The sequence below is a fragment of the Trachurus japonicus genome, chromosome 5 (assembly GCF_045865225.1).
Source record: "Trachurus japonicus isolate A0001 chromosome 5, Traja_1.0".
NCBI classification, from domain to species: Eukaryota; Metazoa; Chordata; class Actinopteri; order Carangiformes; family Carangidae; genus Trachurus; species Trachurus japonicus.
In genome coordinates, this window is record NC_140911.1 from 6,359,635 (window position 1) to 6,379,573 (window position 19,939).

General features: G+C 44.5%; 1 protein-coding gene across 5 annotated transcripts; it reads right to left on the bottom strand.

Moving 5' to 3' along the window:
• Positions 1-5,948: 5,948 nt before the first annotated feature.
• dyrk3 (dual specificity tyrosine phosphorylation regulated kinase 3) lies at positions 5,949-19,102 on the bottom strand. Of its 5 annotated transcripts, none has more exons than XM_085775816.1 (6): positions 18,586-19,102; positions 15,931-16,040; positions 12,159-12,364; positions 11,205-11,523; positions 9,951-10,367; positions 5,949-9,064 (listed from the first exon to the last, which is right to left on the bottom strand). In XM_085775816.1, the coding sequence occupies exons 2-6, from the start codon at positions 16,006-16,008 to the stop codon at positions 8,330-8,332; spliced, it is 1,755 nt and encodes a 584-aa protein (XP_085631942.1). In that variant the 5' UTR covers positions 16,009-16,040; positions 18,586-19,102; the 3' UTR covers positions 5,949-8,329. The 5 variants fall into 5 exon arrangements, with proteins under 5 accessions (XP_085631942.1, XP_085631939.1, XP_085631941.1 ...); XM_085775813.1 differs by having other exon boundaries at positions 11,205-11,520; positions 18,213-19,101; XM_085775815.1 differs by lacking the exon at positions 18,586-19,102 and adding an exon at positions 18,451-18,579.
• Positions 19,103-19,939: the final 837 nt, after the last annotated feature.

Genomic DNA, 19,939 nt, shown 5'->3' on the forward strand with positions numbered 1-19,939 from the left:
CCAACGATCTGCATCTGTTCAGCCTGTATGGACATGTGCTCAGCTGTGCATTTGTGTGTGTGTGTGTGTGTGTGTGTGGCTAGTGGTAGCTCAGCTGTGAGCGTGTCATTGTGTGCGTATGAGTAAGGAGGAACAGTACGCTGAAGTCTGCTTTTGTGCATGTGGGGGCATGTGTTGTGTTGTGCTGTGTTGTTTTGTCACTGTATGTGTGTGTGTCTGTGTGTGTGAGTTGCCGCAGCAGCAGCAGCATGGGGGTGGGGGGGACTAATGTGGCATTCTCCTGCTGCTCTCCATCGCCTGGTTCGTACCTCAGCTGTCCCACTGGGCCCGAGCCAGACGACACACATAGCTCTGGTGTGGTGTGTCTGCACTCCCTGACCCAGGACTATGTGTGTGTGTATGTGTGTGTGAGTGTATTGTCCGTTCCAACATTGAGCAAAATAAAAAAAATATGTATTTATTTTGTTTTTAAAGGGATTCGTGTCATGCCTCACTCCCAAGTCCATGACCAGCAGATAGACACCATCCTTTCGACTGTGCGTGCAGTAACAAGGGGGATCCTGGCAGAGCTGGCGCACCGCTAATTAGCTTAGCTCAAACACTGGAAGTGTATAGGTAGTGTTAGCCTGCCTGCTACCCGAGCCGAAATCAGCAGTCAGAAGCTGATTTCATTTTAGCTCTAAACTCTGTAAATATATCACTTTATCGACATTTCAAACATGTTTAGGCAAGAAAGTAGCCGTTTAGATCAGCAGTGTGTCGTTAATTTGTCTAAATACCAGCTGTTTACAAGACAAATTTGGCGCTACTCAAGCTAGCCGTTGTGACCAACGCACTTCCGGTTACTTTCACAAAATAAAACACCCATTGCCCTTTACATACAGAAAACCATGACGATAGAATTTGTGCTTTTACTTTGAAATAGGAAGCTAACCTACCCTCGATGTAGCTAGCTTGAACCAAAATAAACCATCTTTGCTTGAACCCTCCGTTTTGACCGATCTCGTCCCGTTACCGGCATTTGACCGCTCAAGATGCCTTACCAGAGAGTTTTGTCAGCTCTGAGACGAAGATCGGCCCGCCGGTTTCCGTTTAGAGTTGCTGAAGAGTTTCTCTGATGACTTTAGGTGGAGGCAGGCTAACACTACCCATACACTTCCAGCGTTTGAGCTAAGCTAATTACGGGCGATACGGCTCTATCTCCCTTGTTACTGCACGCACAGTCGAAAGGATGGTGTCTATCTGCTGGTCATGGACTCGGGAGTGAGACAAGACACACAAAAAATGTTTTTGCCGTATCTCTTTAAAAGGCTCATTGAGGACTGAAGCACAGCCGACCCTTAGGTGAGCTACAGGTTGACTTCCTCACAGTTACATAAAAAATTATAATAACAAAAAAAAAGAGCAAAGAAAACATCCTGAGAGCAGCGAGGCCCTCGGGGCGACCCCCAGAGACACATGAGTCACTGTCATAACTACAGGTTGAGCCTGTTCAGTCTCCTGTCACAGGATTTACAATGAGAATAAAGAAAGAAAAACACATATTCGCATATTTAAAATACGTCTGAACAAAGCAGTGTTAAGTAATAATCATGTAAATATGTCCTCAAACAACAGGATTAAAGAAGCTCTAAGGTTGAAGTGTTGAAGAGACAGAACTGATGCAATTAAAGGGATAGTGTCAAAGAAAAACAAAGGTGGTATCTAGTGGTGAGGACACTTTATTTGCTCAGGTTGTGGCACATTCACTGAGGACACACGTTCAACTTCAGACTGAAGCCGCTCCAATGAGCAGAGGGAGTTCTCTGATCAACACAGTGCAATTAGGATGTTATATCTTGAATGTCGCTATTCAAGTGTTCAAATGCAATTTTTTGTTTTTCTTCTTCTACCGTGCCGACGCACAAACAAAATTCAATGAGCTTCCTTCTTTTTTTCATTATCAGGTTTGAGGTTGAAGGCCTAGGATCGCTTCGCCCTCTCAGAAACCTGGATAAATAAAATCAAAACACGGCTGTGGGAAATTATCGCTTTTATGTAACTGGGCTAAAACTGTCCCTTGAAAACAAAAAATGAAGCTCTCGTGGCCGCTGTAATAAATCACATAATGACATCAGTGAGAAAACAGGCAGATGTTTACACCACCAGCAGGTCAAGAGAGGAGGAAGAGGAAGGGGAGGGAGAGGAGGAGGAAGAGGAGGACAAACAGCGTCTGATGTGTGTGTGCTTCAGAGAATAGAAGTCAGTGTGCCAAAGTGGATGTAGGGTCGAAGGAGCTTTTAGACCATATGGTCAGAAGGTGACTGGGTTGGCGTCTAATGGGATTGGTCTAATCTACTTTTACGTTAATAGAGAAGGAGAGAAGAAAGACAGAGTCATTTGCATTTAGAAAAACAACCTCAGGTGTCGCTGTAAGGTTTGATTTAAAAAACAAAACAAAAAAACAATATACACTACCACACTACCACATTACCAAGTTTGGACATTCTCATTCAATGTTACTCTCTTTTATTCTTTATTTTTGTTAGTTTCTACATTGTGGATTCAAATAGAAGACATCAAAACTATAAAGGAACACATTTGGAGTTATGTAGTAAACAAAAAAGTGTTTAAAGGGATACTTCACCCAAAATCGATAATTCACCAATCATCTACTAACCGTCATGCCAAGGAAGCGGTTGGAGAACTTTCTGAGTCATCAAAACGCTTTAGGAGTTTAATGGCGGCGGATAGAGTTCACTTTTGAATCGTCCAAAACACACACTATGAAACATCCAGATACCTCCATACTGCTCGTCTGTACTGACCCAAGTGTCCTGAAGCCGCCACATGGAAAAGTTGTTCAGAAAAAATTAATTTGATCTCTGTTTTTATCCTTGTTGTAGTAGTAGCTCCCAGTGGCTGTCTGAGATTTGCTGTGAGATGTTCTTCCGTGTTTATATCATACAGCCAATGGTTTACAACGACGAACGAACATCTCGCAGCAAATCTCGTGCATGTGCACAAACACCAACAGAGCCACTGGGAGCTGCTGCTACAACAAGGATAAAAACAGAGATCAAATCAATTTTTCCGAACAACTTTTCCATGTGGCGGCTTCAGGACACTTGGGTCAGTACAGACGAGCAGTATGGAGGTATCTGGATGTTTCATAGTGTGTGTTTTGGACGATTCAAAAGTGAACTCTATCCGCCGCCATTATATGAAAATCCGTTGCCACAAATCCAAAAGCGTTATGATGACTCTGAAAGTTCTCCAAACCCTTCCTTGGCATGATGGTGAGTAGATGATGTCGATTTTGGGTGAAGTATCCCTTTAACAAAGCAGAATATGTTTTATATATTAGATTTTTCAAAGTAGCCACCTTTTGCTTTGATGACAGCTTTGCACTTTTGATTCTGTCTTCAGCTCCATGCGGTCGTCACCTGGAATACTTTTGTTTTAATTAACACCTTTGTGTTCAGTATACAATTCCATATGTGTTCCTTCATAGTTTTGATGTCTTCAGTTTCAATCTACAATGTAAAAAGAAATCAATAAAGACCATTGAATGAGAAGGTGTGTCCGAACATTTGGTGGTGTAAGAGAAAATATCAATAAAATCATCATGTGTCTCCTATGACTTGACCTAGTTATTTGACTAAAATATGACAGTGAGTTGACTGTTGAAGGAAAGAATGAGCCTCGCCCTGTCGCCCATGCAGGCTGATGCCAAACAACAATACACACACATCACTTCTTTCTTTTTTTTTTGTTGCCATCTAGTTGCTGTATACTTTCGAAATCAGCTGGCATTTAATACCTGTGTCTCCTCCTCCTCCTCCTCCTCCTCCTCCTGCCCAACCACCCACTCACCACTCACCACCTCTCTCCTTTGTCGTCTGCAGTCGGTGATGTTGCTCGACCGGTTCTTCCCTCTCTCCCTCTCTCCTCCTCCTCTTGTTGCTTTTACACCTGATGATTTTTCCTCCCCTGTGACTCCGACTCCGGCCTGCAAAGTGTAAACATCCATGAATCATCAGCGGCGTTCACACGAGATGCATCAGCCTGACTCGGGCGTCAGAATATTTTAATCACCGGATCAGTCATCCCTCTTTCCCCACATTTCTTTTTCTTCTTCTTCATCTTCATCTTCATCTTCATCTTACCCATTAAAACAAGAATTGATTTCAAAATTCTGCTCCTGGTTTATAAATCTTTACATGACATTGCACCTCAGTACATAACTGACATGCTCATCAACTACACTCCACCAAGAACCCTTAGATCTACAAATAATTGCAATCTAGTCATCCCTCGTAGTAACACTAGGCAAGGGGAGGCAGCCTTTTCCCTCTATGCCCCACGCATCTGGAACAAGCTGCCCGAGATAGTAAAACAGGCAACATCAGTGACCACATTCAAAAACAAGTTAAAAACTTTCCTCTTCACAACTGCATTTGATTAAATTGTGTGCGTGTGTATACCAATGTGTCCCCTGAGCATGTATGTAGACGTGTATGTGATACTGTTGACTTTGCTTTGCTTTGCCTTGTTTTAAATTTGCACTTTTTTAATTGTTTGCACTATTATTGCATTGTATTATAATTGCTTAACTATTGTAAAGAGCATTGAGTTTGCCCTGTGCATGAAATGCGCTTTATAAAAAAAATTGAATTCTGTGTTTGGGGTCGTGCCGAGCTTCTGTTCTGTTCTGTTGCCCCCACCCAGGGCAAAAACTGAAGGAAGCAAATCATGAAGAGAGGTGCAAAGTGTTTTAACAGATAGGTACTAAAAACCATCTATAGATGCATTTAGACTAAAACTTTAAACCTTTAAAATGTGAGACGTGGACCTCGTCGTGACCTGTGCAGGGCATCAAACCAGTGTCAGAATGGAAATTTCCTACAGTCAGTGACAGCAACACATCATTTTCACACATTAGTGAGGTAAGCAAAGCAAAAAACTTTCCGAAACAAACCTATATGCTTCATTAAAAACCAACACAGCTGCTCCGACACCTTTGTAAAAAAGAAAACCACACTACAAGGTTACAGTAACTTATCTGAAGCGATCAGTGGAAGAAAACAGTGACCTGCAGCTGTTGACGTAACCACTCTTAGATAATATCTTGTGACTTTAAGGGATGAAAAAATCTTTACAGACGCACGTTACACGCTTTGTCCCGTGTTCTCCTTCTTCTTCTTCTTCTTGACTCTCATCATGGAGAGAGGAATAATAACAAGCCAGTGTCAGTATCACACTCTGCCTGGAAGCCGTGTCACAGGCCACTGACTCATCAGCGTCCCAATGTTGACAGAATCTGAAACCTTATCGCCCGACTGCAGCAGCAGCCCACACCCCCCCACCACCTCCTCCACCCCCATCTCACTTTATACTGATTCACTACAAGGTTAGTATCAGCTGGCAAACACCGGTTACCGCTGGTTACAGGAGCTTCAGGTTAAGAGAGGCTGATCTCTCTTCTCATCCTTCTGATGCACTGCAAAAACTCTAAATCTTACCAAGAATATTTGTCTTATTTCTAGTCAAAATGTTATTTCCAGTCAAAACAAATCTAATTATACTCAAAATAAGACTCGTCAGATAAAAAATAGCTTGTTATTAGACACTTTTTACCTCTTTCAAGGATATTTTCACTTGAAATAAGTAGAAAAATCTGATAGTGGATCAAGTTTTTCTTTCTTATTTCAAGCACAGAAAACGCGCTTTCACTGGCAGATTTTTCTACTTATTGCAAGTGAATATTTGTTTGAAACAAGTGAAAATTATCAAAAAACAAGTTCATTTTTAGGTGATGAGTCTTACTTTATGTAGACATAGATTAGTTTTGACTAGAAATGAGACATTTTGACAAGAAATAAGACAAATATTATTGCAGAGATTTTGAGTTTTTGCAGTGTGATGCATCTCTGCAGAAATCAATCATCACCCCGACAGCAGCTCAGTTTCAGTTAATAATCATTTTTATTTTTCTTTAGAAAAAGAAACTATCACAACTTCATTTTGGTTACTGTACAGTTTCTCTTCTCATAGTCACTCAGTCTGATAACAGGTTGTGATTTCATTTCATGCTGGAACACCAAACACCCTCTCTCTCCTACTAAACGCACACACACCACTAGAACAACATGACAGTTATACAGTTTTCTCTTCTTCTTTGTTTTGTCTTGTTTTTTTTCTCCACTTTTGCATCAAAATCGTACATCCTCTCTTGATATTCTGGAGTGAGTAGTGGTAGTAGTAGCAATTAGAATAGAAACCATTTCTATTTTTTTTTAAAAACAAAAAATGGAGACAGTAGAAATCCCTGACAGTTTCACAGAGAAAACGCGGCGGGACGAAAAGAGAAAAAGACGTCTTTGAGAGCGGTGTGGTCCATACCAACATGCACCAGGGCGTGTCTGTGTGTGCGCGTTTTGTTTGTTTTTTGTGTGTGTGTGTGTGTGTGTGTGTGTGTGTGTGTTGGGGGAGGGTAAGGGGGGGCAGCACCATAACTCACTATATATATATATATAAATATATATATAATATGTGTGTGTAAGTTTGAAGAGGTTCCCTGCCCTACATGAGACCAGAGTGAGAAAACCGAGAGAGAAAGAGGTCGGTGGTGGTGGTGGGGAGGAGAGGGAGAATCTAGGTCAGATTGTGGAGCATGCAGCAGAGTCAGAGTCAGACCCCCCCACCCCCATCCCACCCACCCGCCCCATCGTAGACTCGCTCGTTCTGCGTGGACACGACTGCATGCACGTTCATCTACAGTGAGGACAGAGACGACTGTAAAGTGGACACACACAGTTCATAGAAGATTAAGGGATGTATCAAGTATGTCTCCCTGAGAAAACACCACTTTCTGCAGTACCGTGTAAAAAAAAAAAAAAAAAAAACTCCTGCACCTCCTTTATCACTGGCCTGTCCTGTCCCCCACCCGTCCATCCGTCCATCCATCCATCCAAGAGGAAAGAATAAAATAAAACATCTTGGCTCATATTAAAAACATACTGCCCCCAATGATCCGTCCTACCGTTCTTCCATTTAGGGATTAATAATAATTATAATTATTATAATAATGATAACGCACCTCAGCCAAACAGTCACAGCAGCCAATAATAATCATGAACCTGGGGCAAGTGACGCTCAAACAGACTTTTTTTTAAAACTTTGCAATGCGACTTTTCCTGTCAGTCAAAAACCAGACCAGACGTGGCGATGTGCGGCGACGACTCACGCGACAAAGCACCGAGTGTCGCGGTGACGGTGACACCTGAGTGTGAGTGGAGCGACTCCTCCTCTCCTCTGCTCTTTCCACTCAAACCCGAGGAGGAGGAGGAGGAGGAGGAGGAGGAGGGGGGATGGGGCTGTAACTAGGTTGTCCTCCTCCATGCGAAGCCGAAGCACGCACGCACGCACGCACACACACACACTCGCACACACATACCAGCGTCACACACGAAGCCGATGACGTGCGAGCACCAGGGTTCAGGAAAGGTTAAAAATTTTAAAAAACGAATGAACGAACGCGATCAGAAACGTGAGGAAGTGACGACTTATTGCTAACGAAATGTTTTTTTTTTCATAATAATCGACTATGTAATGCCGATCCCATCCCCCCCTCCCCTCACCCCCCCCTCCCCCCTCGCCGTTATCAACCTGTGTGAAGGCATCTCATGTTACATAAATACACGAGGGATAAACTCAGTGTTAGTGTGTCAGGACCTCAACACCAGACAGACTCAGTTGGTTTGTGTTTCTACGATGACCTGATGTCAGCGGAGTGAATCCTCTCTGTCTCTGACCCGATACGACTGATGATGATCTGTGTAGCCCTTTTTCAAGTCAACACACACACGCACACAGGTTTTAAAAACATTTGCTCGTTTACGAAGCTGTCCACTCACACGAGGAAGATTTTTTAAAAAAGCATCATCATCATCTAAAATCAAAACCTCATCAGTTTGTTTTTTTTCACGTGGGAGAGGGGGAGGTGGGCGGGGCTGTTGAACACAAACTCCACAGCCGCCGCCGCTCGAGGAAATCCTCTGTATAAAAACTTTTTTTTTTTTTTTAAACTTCTTTTTTCTTTTATTGTCTCTTTCTCTCTCTCTCTCTGTGTTCAGCTAATATTTAAAAACCAGGAACAACAAACTGGGAGGTGTCGACACCTCGCAGTAGAAAACAAATAAAAGAAACAACCAAACAAAGTTTTAAAACCTAGGATCCTCCTTCCTTCCTTCCTCCGTCGCTCCGACTCCTCCTGAGGAGTGCAGAGGAGGAGGAGGGAGAGAGGAGGTAACAGGACTCTCTCTCTCTCTGTCTCCGTCCGTCCGTCCTAAGAGACCAGTTTGGGGAGGACTGTGCGGAGAGGGATGGCGTCGCCGGCGTCTCCCATCATGTTGCTCCTCAGTTTGTTGTTGGCGGCCGCGGCGGGGCCCAGGCCGCCCCCCTTGGCCAGGATGGAGGGGAACGAGGTGCTGTGGTGCTCGGGGAGCCGCTTGACCGCGGCGGCGCTCGTCTTCTCCGTCCCGCCGGGCAGCGGCTTGGGCAGCCGGCGGTACAGCCACGGGTGCCGGAGCGCCTGGCTGGGCGTGAGGCGGGACGACGGGTCCCAGTCCAGACACTTCTTTATGAAGTCAGTGAAGGTGGGGTCCTCGCAACCCTTCAGCGCCGCGCTCCACTCCTTGCTGCCGGGCGGGCCGCGCATCTTGCCGCGGCGGGAGCGCGACCCCGTCAGCACGGTGGCGCCGGTGGGCAGCGTGTTGGCGCCGCAGTAGCGCGGGTGGCCCTTGGAGTTGATGAAGTTCTTGGCGCGCTTGGCCTGCTCCAGCACCTTCTGCGGCGGCATGCCCAGCAGCTCCATGACGCACGCCAGCTGGTCGCCCTCGTCCTCGCCGGGGAACAGCGGGTAGCCGGTCAGCAGCTCCGCCAGGATGCAGCCGAAGCTCCACATGTCGATGGGGAGGCCGTAGCGCGAGCCCAGGATCACCTCCGGCGCCCGGTAGAAGCGAGACTGGATGTAGGTGTAGACCCGCTGGTGCTCGAAGCAGCTGGAGCCGAAGTCGATCACCTGGAGGAAACGGAGAGGGAACGTCAGCGTTAAGAGACACGACTCGGGAGACGGAGTTAGTCAGGACGTTGACATGCAGAGCTAAGTCCAGCTTAGGGCTGTTCCATTCTTTTATGAAATGACAAATTACACTAAAGCGTGACGTCAACCGACTGCCTTACAGTGATTGGCCAGAGCGTCGTCCCTGGAAGAGTCGAGAGCGCGATCTGTACTGTTGTTATTCTGTCATCTGAGTTAAATGTCTACTGTGTGGAAAACCACACTGTGGTCTGTAATCGAGGGGCAGACGAGTGAGTTTGGAGCCGACGAAAGGATTGAAAAAAAGAGAGCGAGACGACGCGGCCGTAGACGCCTTGATATTCCGACCCCGCTCGCGATGAAGAACTCAGCTGTCATGGAAACGGACCTAAACTGAGTCGAGTAGAGCTGTTACTGTGTATTGGAAAAGGGCCGTTAGTCTAAAGTTTTTACGATTTACACGTTTTTAACATTGTTCAAACTAAATAATCAGATTACGATTTAAAACCGATTAATCGAACAGGCCTAGTCTCATAGCTCGATTTGAGCGTCTCATTGGAGTTCTGTCCTTGTTTTTTTAATAAAACACATCTTTTCGCTGGTTGCACTGTGTGAAATGCACAGAATCGGTGCTGACGCATCAGCACAGGCTTCTACGCCACACTTTGTGCCGTCTAATTTGTTGTGAAGCATGCGCACATGCATTGTCCAGTTTCAGTCCGATTAAGGTGAAGAAAACCCGTTTCCAATCGAATTATCTGGGTGTTTTAGTCGGACTAACGCGTTTACATTCACTTCAGTTGTCCAGTTACAGTCGGATTAAGGCCATAATGTGTTTTCAAGTGAGTGAGTGATCCGGGTGCGTTACCTTGATGCCGCTGCGGCCCTGCTGCTTGAGCAGGATGTTCTCTGGCTTCAGGTCACAGTGGATGATCCGGTGCCGGCTCAGCGCCTCCAGACACTGCAGGATCGAGTGTGCGAACTTCCGGACCAGCGGCAGACTGAAGCCCTGGAACTTGTTGCGCTTGATGAGCTCGTACAGGTTCATGCTCAGCAGCTCGAAGGTCATGCAGATGTGGTTGCGGAAGGTGAAGTTCTCCAGCATGTGCACCACGTTCATGGTGCCGTTGCGGTCCTGCTTGCGCAGGTGCTCCAGGATGCGGATCTCCTCCTGCGCCTGCCGGTGGAAGCGCTTCTCGTTGCGCACCATCTTCAGCGCCAGGTGCTGCTGCAGCTTGTGGTCGTACACCTTGGCCACCTGGCCGAAGCTTCCTTTACCGATGATCTGGAATCGGCACAAAGAAAAGGAAGATGAGATGAGAAAATATTTTTACTGCAGAAACATTTTGTCAGAATGGCAACTTTTTCCAAACATTATGATGCCACTGTTCCACTTTTCTTGAAATGTAATGCATTATCTATTTTTGATATTAACATCTTTCAAATATGTACTTTTATTTTGAAGTCTAAACATTCAGCCTCACAACATTTTTCATTTGTACTTCTCCGGTTCATCAATATTCCACTAGACAAATCAATAACCTATACCTACCTTTGTATCATACATCTCAGGGACAATTTTCAATAAGATACTGTGGAGCCCAGTTATGGAACAAAAATATGCATTTATTTAGTTGTATTTTATTTATTATAGACTATGGACGACTACGCCGCTCGGCTACAATCCGGCATATTTACTGCAGTATTTTATACCAATGTTCATTAATATGCACTGTCCCTATTTATTATTATCATCATTATTACTAATTCTCTGTCTTTACCCAGACTCAAATCAAGACTAAAGAAATGCTCTGATCACAAAACATATGTTTTATTATTATTATTTCATTTTATTTTGTATTATTTTGTTTATAATGTCATTCAACATATATAAATGTTTCTTTTGTTTGTTTTGCTTTGCGATTTGTGCAATTGCTTTTATAGGTGAGATTTAAATATAAGCCTATAGTGGGTTTCTACCCCACACGCACATGTGTTTTCTATTTTATTGTTGCTTTTATAATCGTGCAAATAAACAATAAAACAAACAATAAGAATTTTAAAAGAGCTTAAAAAAACAGACAAAACACGTCTACATGGTGAGAATAAACAGCTATCTCACCTTGAGGAACTCGTAGCGGTACGCCAGGTGGTCGTGGGGCACGTGGATGTAACCGCCCTGCTCGTCGTCGTAGCCGCAGTTGTTGTTGCCCCCGGCGACGGCGGGCCTCTTCTTGGCGTTGGGTCCCACGAAGTAGACGTCGGGGTACGAGTGGATCTCCGTGTGCTCCAGCGTGGTCAGCTGAGACCGGTACAGCCTCAGCGCCTGGTCGGGGGTGAGCGGGCCGCACAGCTTCCCGCTGTTGCCCCCGCTGCCGCTGCCGCCGCTGCCGTGTGTGCCGGAGGATTCGGTGGAGGAGCCTTTACTGGATTCAGTGCTGCTGGGGGGCGAAACGAGCAGGTTGGCGTGAGCGTTAATCGGTTAGCGTGTGGATTTTGTTTTGTTGAAAGCAGCTGGGCCTCAGGGATGTCACGATTACTTGTTGTCACAATTAATCGTGGTATTAAACGCCACAATTAATTAATCGTAAAGGTTCCTAAATACCGTTACTTTCACAAAAATTATTGGCAGATGTGCGCAAAAATAAAGGTAAGTGCACAGATACTGGTCCATTTAACTAACGTAACATTGAATTGGTGGGAATTTAAATGTTAACGTGTCATTTTTAATAAAAAAAAAAAGCAAAACAAAACAAAAAAACGATTAAAATAAACGCAAACATTTGGTATAGATAACAATTCATGACCTGAATATTTTAAACATTTCCCCTGGGGGATTAATAATTGGTCCTATATTAATAGATACTTGAAATATTTTGTGTAAACAATGAGTAATGTAGTTATATTTTGACTATATTTGATTTTACACACATTCATAGTGTTGTGAAATTAATTAATGCATAATAATCGTAGTACCGTGATTATTTCTCTGACAATAATCGTACCAAGAAAATGTATAAACGTGTCATCCCTAGTTGAAAGCAGCTCGGCCAGTGTGTTTTTTTTTCCCACTCACCTCTCCACGCTGTGCTCCTTGGACAGGCTGGAGACGACGGCGGGTTTGCTGGGCGTCTGACCGGTGGTCCCGCTGTTCTGAGTGGTCGCTGTAGTGATGGCGTTGATCTTGCGGTTGTTGGCGGCATCTTCGTACAGGTACTTGACCTTCAGCTGGCCGCCGCGCACGGTCACCTGATCCCGCATTACAGTCTTGTTACTGACAACCTATTTAAAGAAAGAGAAGGAGAGACAATGGAGACATTAGGACATCCACTTGGTAAACACAGATCCAGTCTTTGAACAGGGTGTGTGTGTGTGTGTGTGTGTGTGTGTGTTGTGTTTTATTGTGTAGAGGACACGGTTTATTATGTTTTATGAAGGAAGGATCTCTGCGACCATGAATCAGCGTTTCATCGGGTAAAAACAGCGACTCCTTGAAGTCTGCGAGAGCTAAAACCGAGAGGCACAAAACGCTCCTTTGTTGGAGTGAATCATATCAATATTTCATATGTAACAAAAACAGAAAATGGAGCGATTGCAATTGTCATGCTTGTTTTGTAAGCAAAGTGGGAAGGAGGAGGGGGAGGGGAGGGGACGGTGAAAACTGGCAGCGGCGGCATCCTCCGGATCTGTTTATTTACATATCAGTACCACACACACACAAACACACAGAAGCTCCAGTGGAAGTGATTTGGACGTGAACAGACACAAGATATCAGAGACAGACAAGACCGCTGGCGGTGATTCACCAATAAGTTAAAATGTGCAGCTAACTAGACGCACCGCAAGATAAAAACACATGGTTTCTTCTGTGTTTACACTGATACCAACAGTTAGGATGGATGCAGCTAGCAGCGGATCAACCAGCGCAACCGGAAATTCAAGAGAACAACAGGCCCGACCCCCCCCTCTCTCTCTCTCTCTCTGCCCGGACCGATAACATGCAAAACATCCCATGCCCCTGCCTACGTGTTTGTTTGTTATAGTTGCTAACAATTTGATAAGAGGCACACGCAACCCTTGGCAGCACCGGAGGAAAAAAAAAAGATCATTTACTTTGTTAAATCCAGGGTTTAACAGCGGCTAGCTCGCCATTGTCACTAAAAATAAAACCCCTACCAACTCATTTGTTGTGAATTAAGTTGGGGGGTGGGGGGGGGGGGGTTGGACCAACCTTCCCGCCTGGTCTTTAAAAAGTGACTGATGGACCTTTTTGCGTTGCAGGACCCGGAAAGGTTAGAAGAGTTTATGGAAAGCTGTGGAGCCTCAATGCTGCCAGTAAACAGCTTTTACTTCAGCAACCCCAGGAATTCATTCCTCCTGTCTCTCTCCTTCTCTCGTCTCTCTCTCCTTCTCTCGCAGCGGAAAGGAACCCTCCACAAGATTATGGAGCGCGAGGGAAATGACAGTCATTAAAGTTAGATTACACTCTTAAACTGTAGAAGCAGCGTGACTGTTAATAAGACACACTGACATTAACTCAGCGTGGACATTTCACTGGGTCTGTGTTAGGGGTGGGAATCTTTTACTCTCTCACGATTTAGATTCGATTCTGATTTTTGGGGCTACGATTCGATTCAAAATCGATTTTCGATTCAAAACAATTTGATTCATAATGTTTCTGCTTCAGTCTATCGGTGTGCAAAGGATCCTCATGATCTACTCCAGTCTGCTTTGCAAGACAGAATGACTAAAGTGTCTTTTTAAACATTTATCCATGCTTAGATGGAATTGTTGGAACTGTTGCATAAAAGCAATATCACATATTACTTAAATAACAAAATTAAAAGTGCCTCTTTATTTTTAAAGAGTAGTGCAATTAAACATGCTGCCTTTTAAATTCTAAGGAAAATCCATTTCCTTAGAATTTGTTTCATTTTTTTTAATCGATTTTGGGACATTTTATATCGATTCTGAATCGTATTAAATGAGAATTGCGATTCTTCAATTTTTTGGCACACCCCTAGTCTGTGTATGACTGTCTCATTTTGTTTGGCCTTAATGTTTTGGGTCTGAACCCCGCCTGTGTCAGCTGATTAAGACACAACACACAACACAAACGAGGAAAACATACATACAAAAAAAGTAGGTGCTGACATGTTCCACTGAAAGAGGAGGACTCGGATCTGGGCCGTGTGTGTGTTTGAGTCCTTAAAAATAGAGCAGGAATGCAGCGACGGGTTTCCATACGTGAAACCGTATAGTCTTAACTCATTACAACAGGCAGCTGCTGTCCCAAGGCTGTGCTACAAACACACTGAATGTCATTGATTGAGCCCTTTAACCCACAAACACACACACACACACATACACGTGTTACAAAAAAAAATCAAAGCTTTCTACATGTGGAGCACCAACTATGTCATAGTATTGATCGACAGGGCGGGGGAGGGGAAATAAAACTTTAAACAGAAGAGTGAAAAACTCAGTGTGTATGTTCTTTAACACAGGTAATATTGGGGGTGGAGAGTCCTCTGTGTGTAAATCTGTGTGGTGCAACAGATGGAGGAGAGCTAATCTCTTCGCTGTCAGGGAGAAGCTAAGTATGCTCTGCTAGTCTCAAGCACACACACAGATACACAGATACACACACAGACTTGCACAACTCAACACATGCAGGAGACATGCAGGCAAATCATGGACAGAAGTTCATAACAAACTGATGTCATCTGCAGCAGGAAGTAGCCTGCTACTGTTCATTTTATTATATCATAATAAAAAAAAAACCATGATAACATTATTGTTTGTCCTTTTGCTCTTCCACAGAACAGCGATGAATCATTTATTTTATAACTTTAATAGCTCACAGTCGCCAACTCTGAACCCTGTAAAAACGCTGAACTGGGACGAGTTCCCGTCAGTCGGTCACAATCGCTGAAGAACTGAAGAAGAGCGAGAAGAAGAAGAGGAAGAAGAAGGGACGGGACTAGAATAGAAAAACTAGGCCTAACCTCTGATGGAGGACTACACGAGACAGAGGACGGGGGAGGATGGGGAATGTTGATTGGCGATTTTGTTTGTGGGTCACATTTTCAAGCCCAATAAATCTTTACAATTTATCAAACCGGGCTCTGCTGGTGTGAGAGGCCGGAGAGGATCACTGGCAGTGTGTGTGCTTTTTCTGCCAGGGGGGTTTTTACAGAGATGATAACACACTATAACATAACGATGTTGGTAGAAGCTACAAATAAAATAATAAAAATATAGAAATAAACACATCTGACTATGCAGTAACTACAGTATATCTATGGATCAACAAACTGTTTCTATCTGCTTATTCTGCTACTGCTCTGATCAGATGAGGATGGTTACACTGTTAGATAATGTGTGCTTTAAAATGCACAGTTACTGAATAATTTGCACATTTAAATAACAAATGTTTACAAATCTTGTTACTGCTGTTGGATCTGTTGGTTTGGGGTTTTTTTTTTACTAAAGCACGACACAGAAACTGCAACTTTGCTTCAGCTATGATGTGATACAGTCACAGAAGCGTGTGACTCCAACACACATTCCTGCAGCCTATCAATACAACTCACATGATCACATTATTCTCACTGAATGCTACAAAACACGACTGAGTTACACAGGTTGGAGGAAAAAAGATAAGACAAGAGATTAGCTATTGACGCAGGGCTGAGGAGGAGAGAGGGAGAGAGAGCTGAGTGGGGAATATCTCTCCTGAGGAACAGGATGTCTGGAGACAGAGTGTGCTTCGGCACAGGAAATAGGGCTTTGCAGGCTTTGTGTGCGTGTGTTTGTGTTGTTTTTTTGTGTGTGTGTGTACTCACTGTGTGTTTGGGCATCGGGGGCAGCCCAGACGGACTGTTTGTGTCCGCGTCGTCCTTAAGGATGTGGTCTGTCCTCATGTAGGAGTCATAGAGGCCGTCTCCGTGGCGAGCTGATGGGACAAAACACGAAAAAATAATAAAAATTAATCAAAGTGATAGCGAGGAATGGTAAAAAAAAAAAAGCTGCAGCACAAGATGCACTCAAGGGGGATAACGGCTATCTAATCTCCTCCACAGAGACAGAAAATCCCTTATTTGTCCAAAGCGGGCAACGTGTGATTGATTATTTCATCAATCGACCGACCTATCTGCTGCGATAAATACCTTGAGACGCAAAACAATCGATTGGGCGAAGTGAAGCTCGCCTCAGCAGGACAGCAGGCCCGACTGCAGCGCTCTGCCTGGACCCGTGGGGACGACGCACATTGTCCGCCGCAACATCCTAACCCACATTTACTGTGAAAAGCCCATTATTAAGCAGCTACGCCATTGAATCCATTGTGTCCAATACATTGTACCCAAGGCCAGGGCTCCGACCTGACCAGCTTAGATAGGGCTTAGGGTCTCAGATCGCTAGCGCTGCAAGTGGTATTATTGGCCTAATGGGGGTAACAGATGCCTCTGTGACGACAGCATCTTTCCGTCTGCCCATCTGTCCATTCAGGCCGAGTCATGTAGTGCGCACGCCAGGTGTGCTCAGAAATAGAGCTCATATGGGAAGGATGCGGGGCGCTTGCCATTCAATAGTGCTGCGTGTGCGCGTTCACCTCCGAGGGCAACGTGCCAAACGCCCCCCCAACGTGACACGATACAGGAGGGGATGAGAGGGAAGGAGCATTTGGGAATGAAGGAGGAGGAGGAGGAGGAGGAAGCCTCGAGTTACTCAAATGACAAACTCCCATCAGCCTGCTCTTCATCTCAGCAGGCGTTTAACTCCATAAACAAGCTGTCAGTGAAAGCTGCCAGAATCATCTCTGATAAAAACTTGAAATGAGGCCATTTACACAGCCATTGTGTGTGAGTTTGTTTCGCTCATTAGCAAAACCCCCAGACTGCAACAGGGTTGGTGTTCTCCCCCCCACCCTCCCCCATGAGAGCGGCGCTGTAGCCATGTGCTGCAGGTGCGTCAGAGCCCGTGTCCCTTTGCGTTAGCTCGTCAACAGAGCAGCTCCGGGACAGATTAGACCTGCTGCCTGGATACAGACGCATTAGACCTGCACAGCACAGCAAACAGAGGCATTAGGGCTCTACACACACAATATTAGGCAAGCACAGACCCCATTAGCCCTCTGCAAACTTGTAATCACGCAGTGGGGGCTCAGCGACTCTCGGTACAACAGCGTCTGACTTTGTTGTCCAAGCAAACTTTTTCCAAGAGGGGAGACGCAAAAAAAAAAATTCAACAAGGGTCCAAACTTCTATGTAACCAAACATCCAGTCCAGAGTCAGACTCAGACTTCACTACATGCAGCTGGTGTTGAGGTCTCCCCCCTCTGCAACAGCAAAGAGTAGAGAACAAGGTTCAAGCAAACACAACACACACACCGAGCTAATCATGTGTCATAAAACGTGTCGGTGGGGGTAAAGACACAGCTTTTTGTCCTCCTCTTCCTGCTGTCCTAGACAAAGTGTCTACAGACAATATGTACATTGATTGTACAGTAACAGGCACGAGTAAAGTCTTTCCAAAAATAAAAACACGTGCCATGCAGACAAACAAATGAACCTGACAAGAGTTCAAATGTAATGATAAGAAGAAGAAGAATAAAACCATAAACATCTGATGTGATCACAGTCACAGTGCAAACTCCAAAACTAGTTGTAAAGGTAGCTGACAGACATGGAGGCTTATCAAATCCCCCCTCCCCAAAACGTATAGCCTAAACAAGCACAAGTCTCGTGATTGATAAGGAGCTGCAAAGCACAAGGAAAAAAAAAAAAAAAAACATGTTTACAGCCGGCTTCTTGTGAAATCCCCATTGTGACATCTGCTCCACCTGTCTGTTTTCAGTCATTACACTGACACCAAGTGACATTTAAGACGAGTTAAAAAAAATATGTGTCAATCAGACATTAAGGATTCAAAGTATTTCTGTAAATGCCAAGCTGCTGTTGCTTGTAGGGGTAGAGGTGGGGGTGGGGGGGTGACACTAATGCCATGACTGATTTGCATATAGTTCAAACAGGTCTGCATTAAAACAAAAGACAAAATAAAAAGCACTGTAACAACGAAGGGAAACATAAAACAACAAAAGAATGCGACTCTTCTTTGTTGTGGTTACCTGTTGTGATTGGGCCCTCTGGTTTTCTGCTTATTATCATCATGATTGCTATTAATAATAATAATAATAATGTGTGATGCCAGCATCCGAAGCAGGAAAAAAAAAAGAAAAAAGAAAGATCCCGAGCAAAGAAAAGTGCAAAACTAAAACAAAAAAAAGCAAAAGGTTCAAACTAAAAAGTCACGTTGCAAACTTTTGCTCACAGCATTTAGTTACAACAGAAGGAGAGTCCCAGTACCTCAACTAAACTCCAGTTACTTTCTTTTCTTTCTTGGCTTTGTGTGTTATTTTATCCGTAGTTTTATTATTACACACTCGCCCTTGCTGACACGAGCCTTGGGAAGAAGGAAAAAAAAAGACAAAAAAAAAAAACCTGAGCAGGCGGTTGGGGGGTCGTTTCCCTTTAGCTTAGCCCAGCTAGCTTCGCCCAGCAGCCACAGCCACAGCCACAAAAACAGTCGCCGCTCCCTCTGTTAAAAATAGTCTGAGTCCAAATGTTACAGCAGCAGCTCGGTGGTGGTGGTGGTGGTGGTCTGACCCGGTTGCCCCTCGCCTCCTTTCTCTGTCGGTGGTGCTGCTCGGTGGAGTCGATCCGGATCCAGAGCACCATTCCCGGTTAAGTTAGCTGACTTTGTAGCTTCGTAGCGGAACGGACAGACGAACGGTGCTGTGAGAGGAGGAAGAAAAAAAAAAAAAAGGAAAGAAAACCCCGCAGGATCGCGTCCTCCTCCGGGGGTTTCGCTCGTCTTCGCTCGCAAGGGGGGATGGATGGGGATGTGGGGCTAGCCGAGAGAGGCTAGCTCGCTAGCTAGTAGTAGTCTGCCCCATGTTGAGTGAGTAAAAGAAACAACCGAAGCATCTTTTCTTTCCTTTTCCTTTTCCTTGTTTTTTCTTTGTTGGAAGGAAAGCTTCTTCACCTGTACTCGGTGCGGCGGTGGTAAAGCAAGCGGCAGTGTTTAAATCCTTCTTCTCTGCCGTCCGACTATCTTATTCGACTCAGCTGTGTGTTGTTGCTAAGGGCGTCTTCACTAAGCCCGGAGTCAGCAGCGGCGCACACAGGAGGGGGCGGGGCTTAGCTGCCAGCAGAACAGGCGGTGGAGCGCCCCCTCTGCGGCCGACAGGAGAACTGCAGGAGCTGCAGAGAATAACACAGTGTAAAAGTTTACTCACACAGCCACAAAACTGACTGTTATAAAGCATGGATTATACACAAACACTACCAGTCAAAACATGTGGACACACCTTTATTTTTATTTACTTTCTACGTTGTAGAAGACATCAAAACTATGAAACACATATGGAGTTACGCAGTAAACAAAGCTGAATATTATGTTTTGTATAGGCTATTAGATTGTTCGAAGCAGCCACCTTTTTGCTTTGATGGCAGCTTTTGATTCTGTCTTCAGCTTCATGAAGTCGTCACCTGCAACGGTTTTCTCTGCGGTCCAACTCATCCCAAACCATCTCAATTGGGATTAGATCCGGTGACACTTTCGTGTTTAATGCTTTTGTTGTCTTCAGTATGACTCTGTAAGCTATGTACACATTTAACTTTGCATATATATATTTAATTAAACACAAAGAGGCTACACTAAAAAAAATACCAATGCATTTAATGTAATTCAGATTATGTTAGGTAATTTGTTATTTGTAAGCAATTGATATGACCTGACTAATCAAGCAAGGATCTGTTCATTTTATTACAACACAGTCGTATTTCATTGATC

Bases quoted from the DNA above. Each gene is read 5' to 3' on its own strand.
- dyrk3 (XM_085775812.1), bottom strand. From the start codon at position 18,255: ATGATGATAATAAGCAGAAAACCAGAGGGCCCAATCACAACAG. The intron at 12,365-15,930 runs GTGAGTACACAC...TTCTTTAAATAG, and splicing joins CCCCGATGCCCAAACACACA to GTTGTCAGTAACAAGACTGT. The intron at 11,524-12,158 runs GTGAGTGGGAAA...TTCGCCCCCCAG, and splicing joins AAGGAGCACAGCGTGGAGAG to CAGCACTGAATCCAGTAAAG.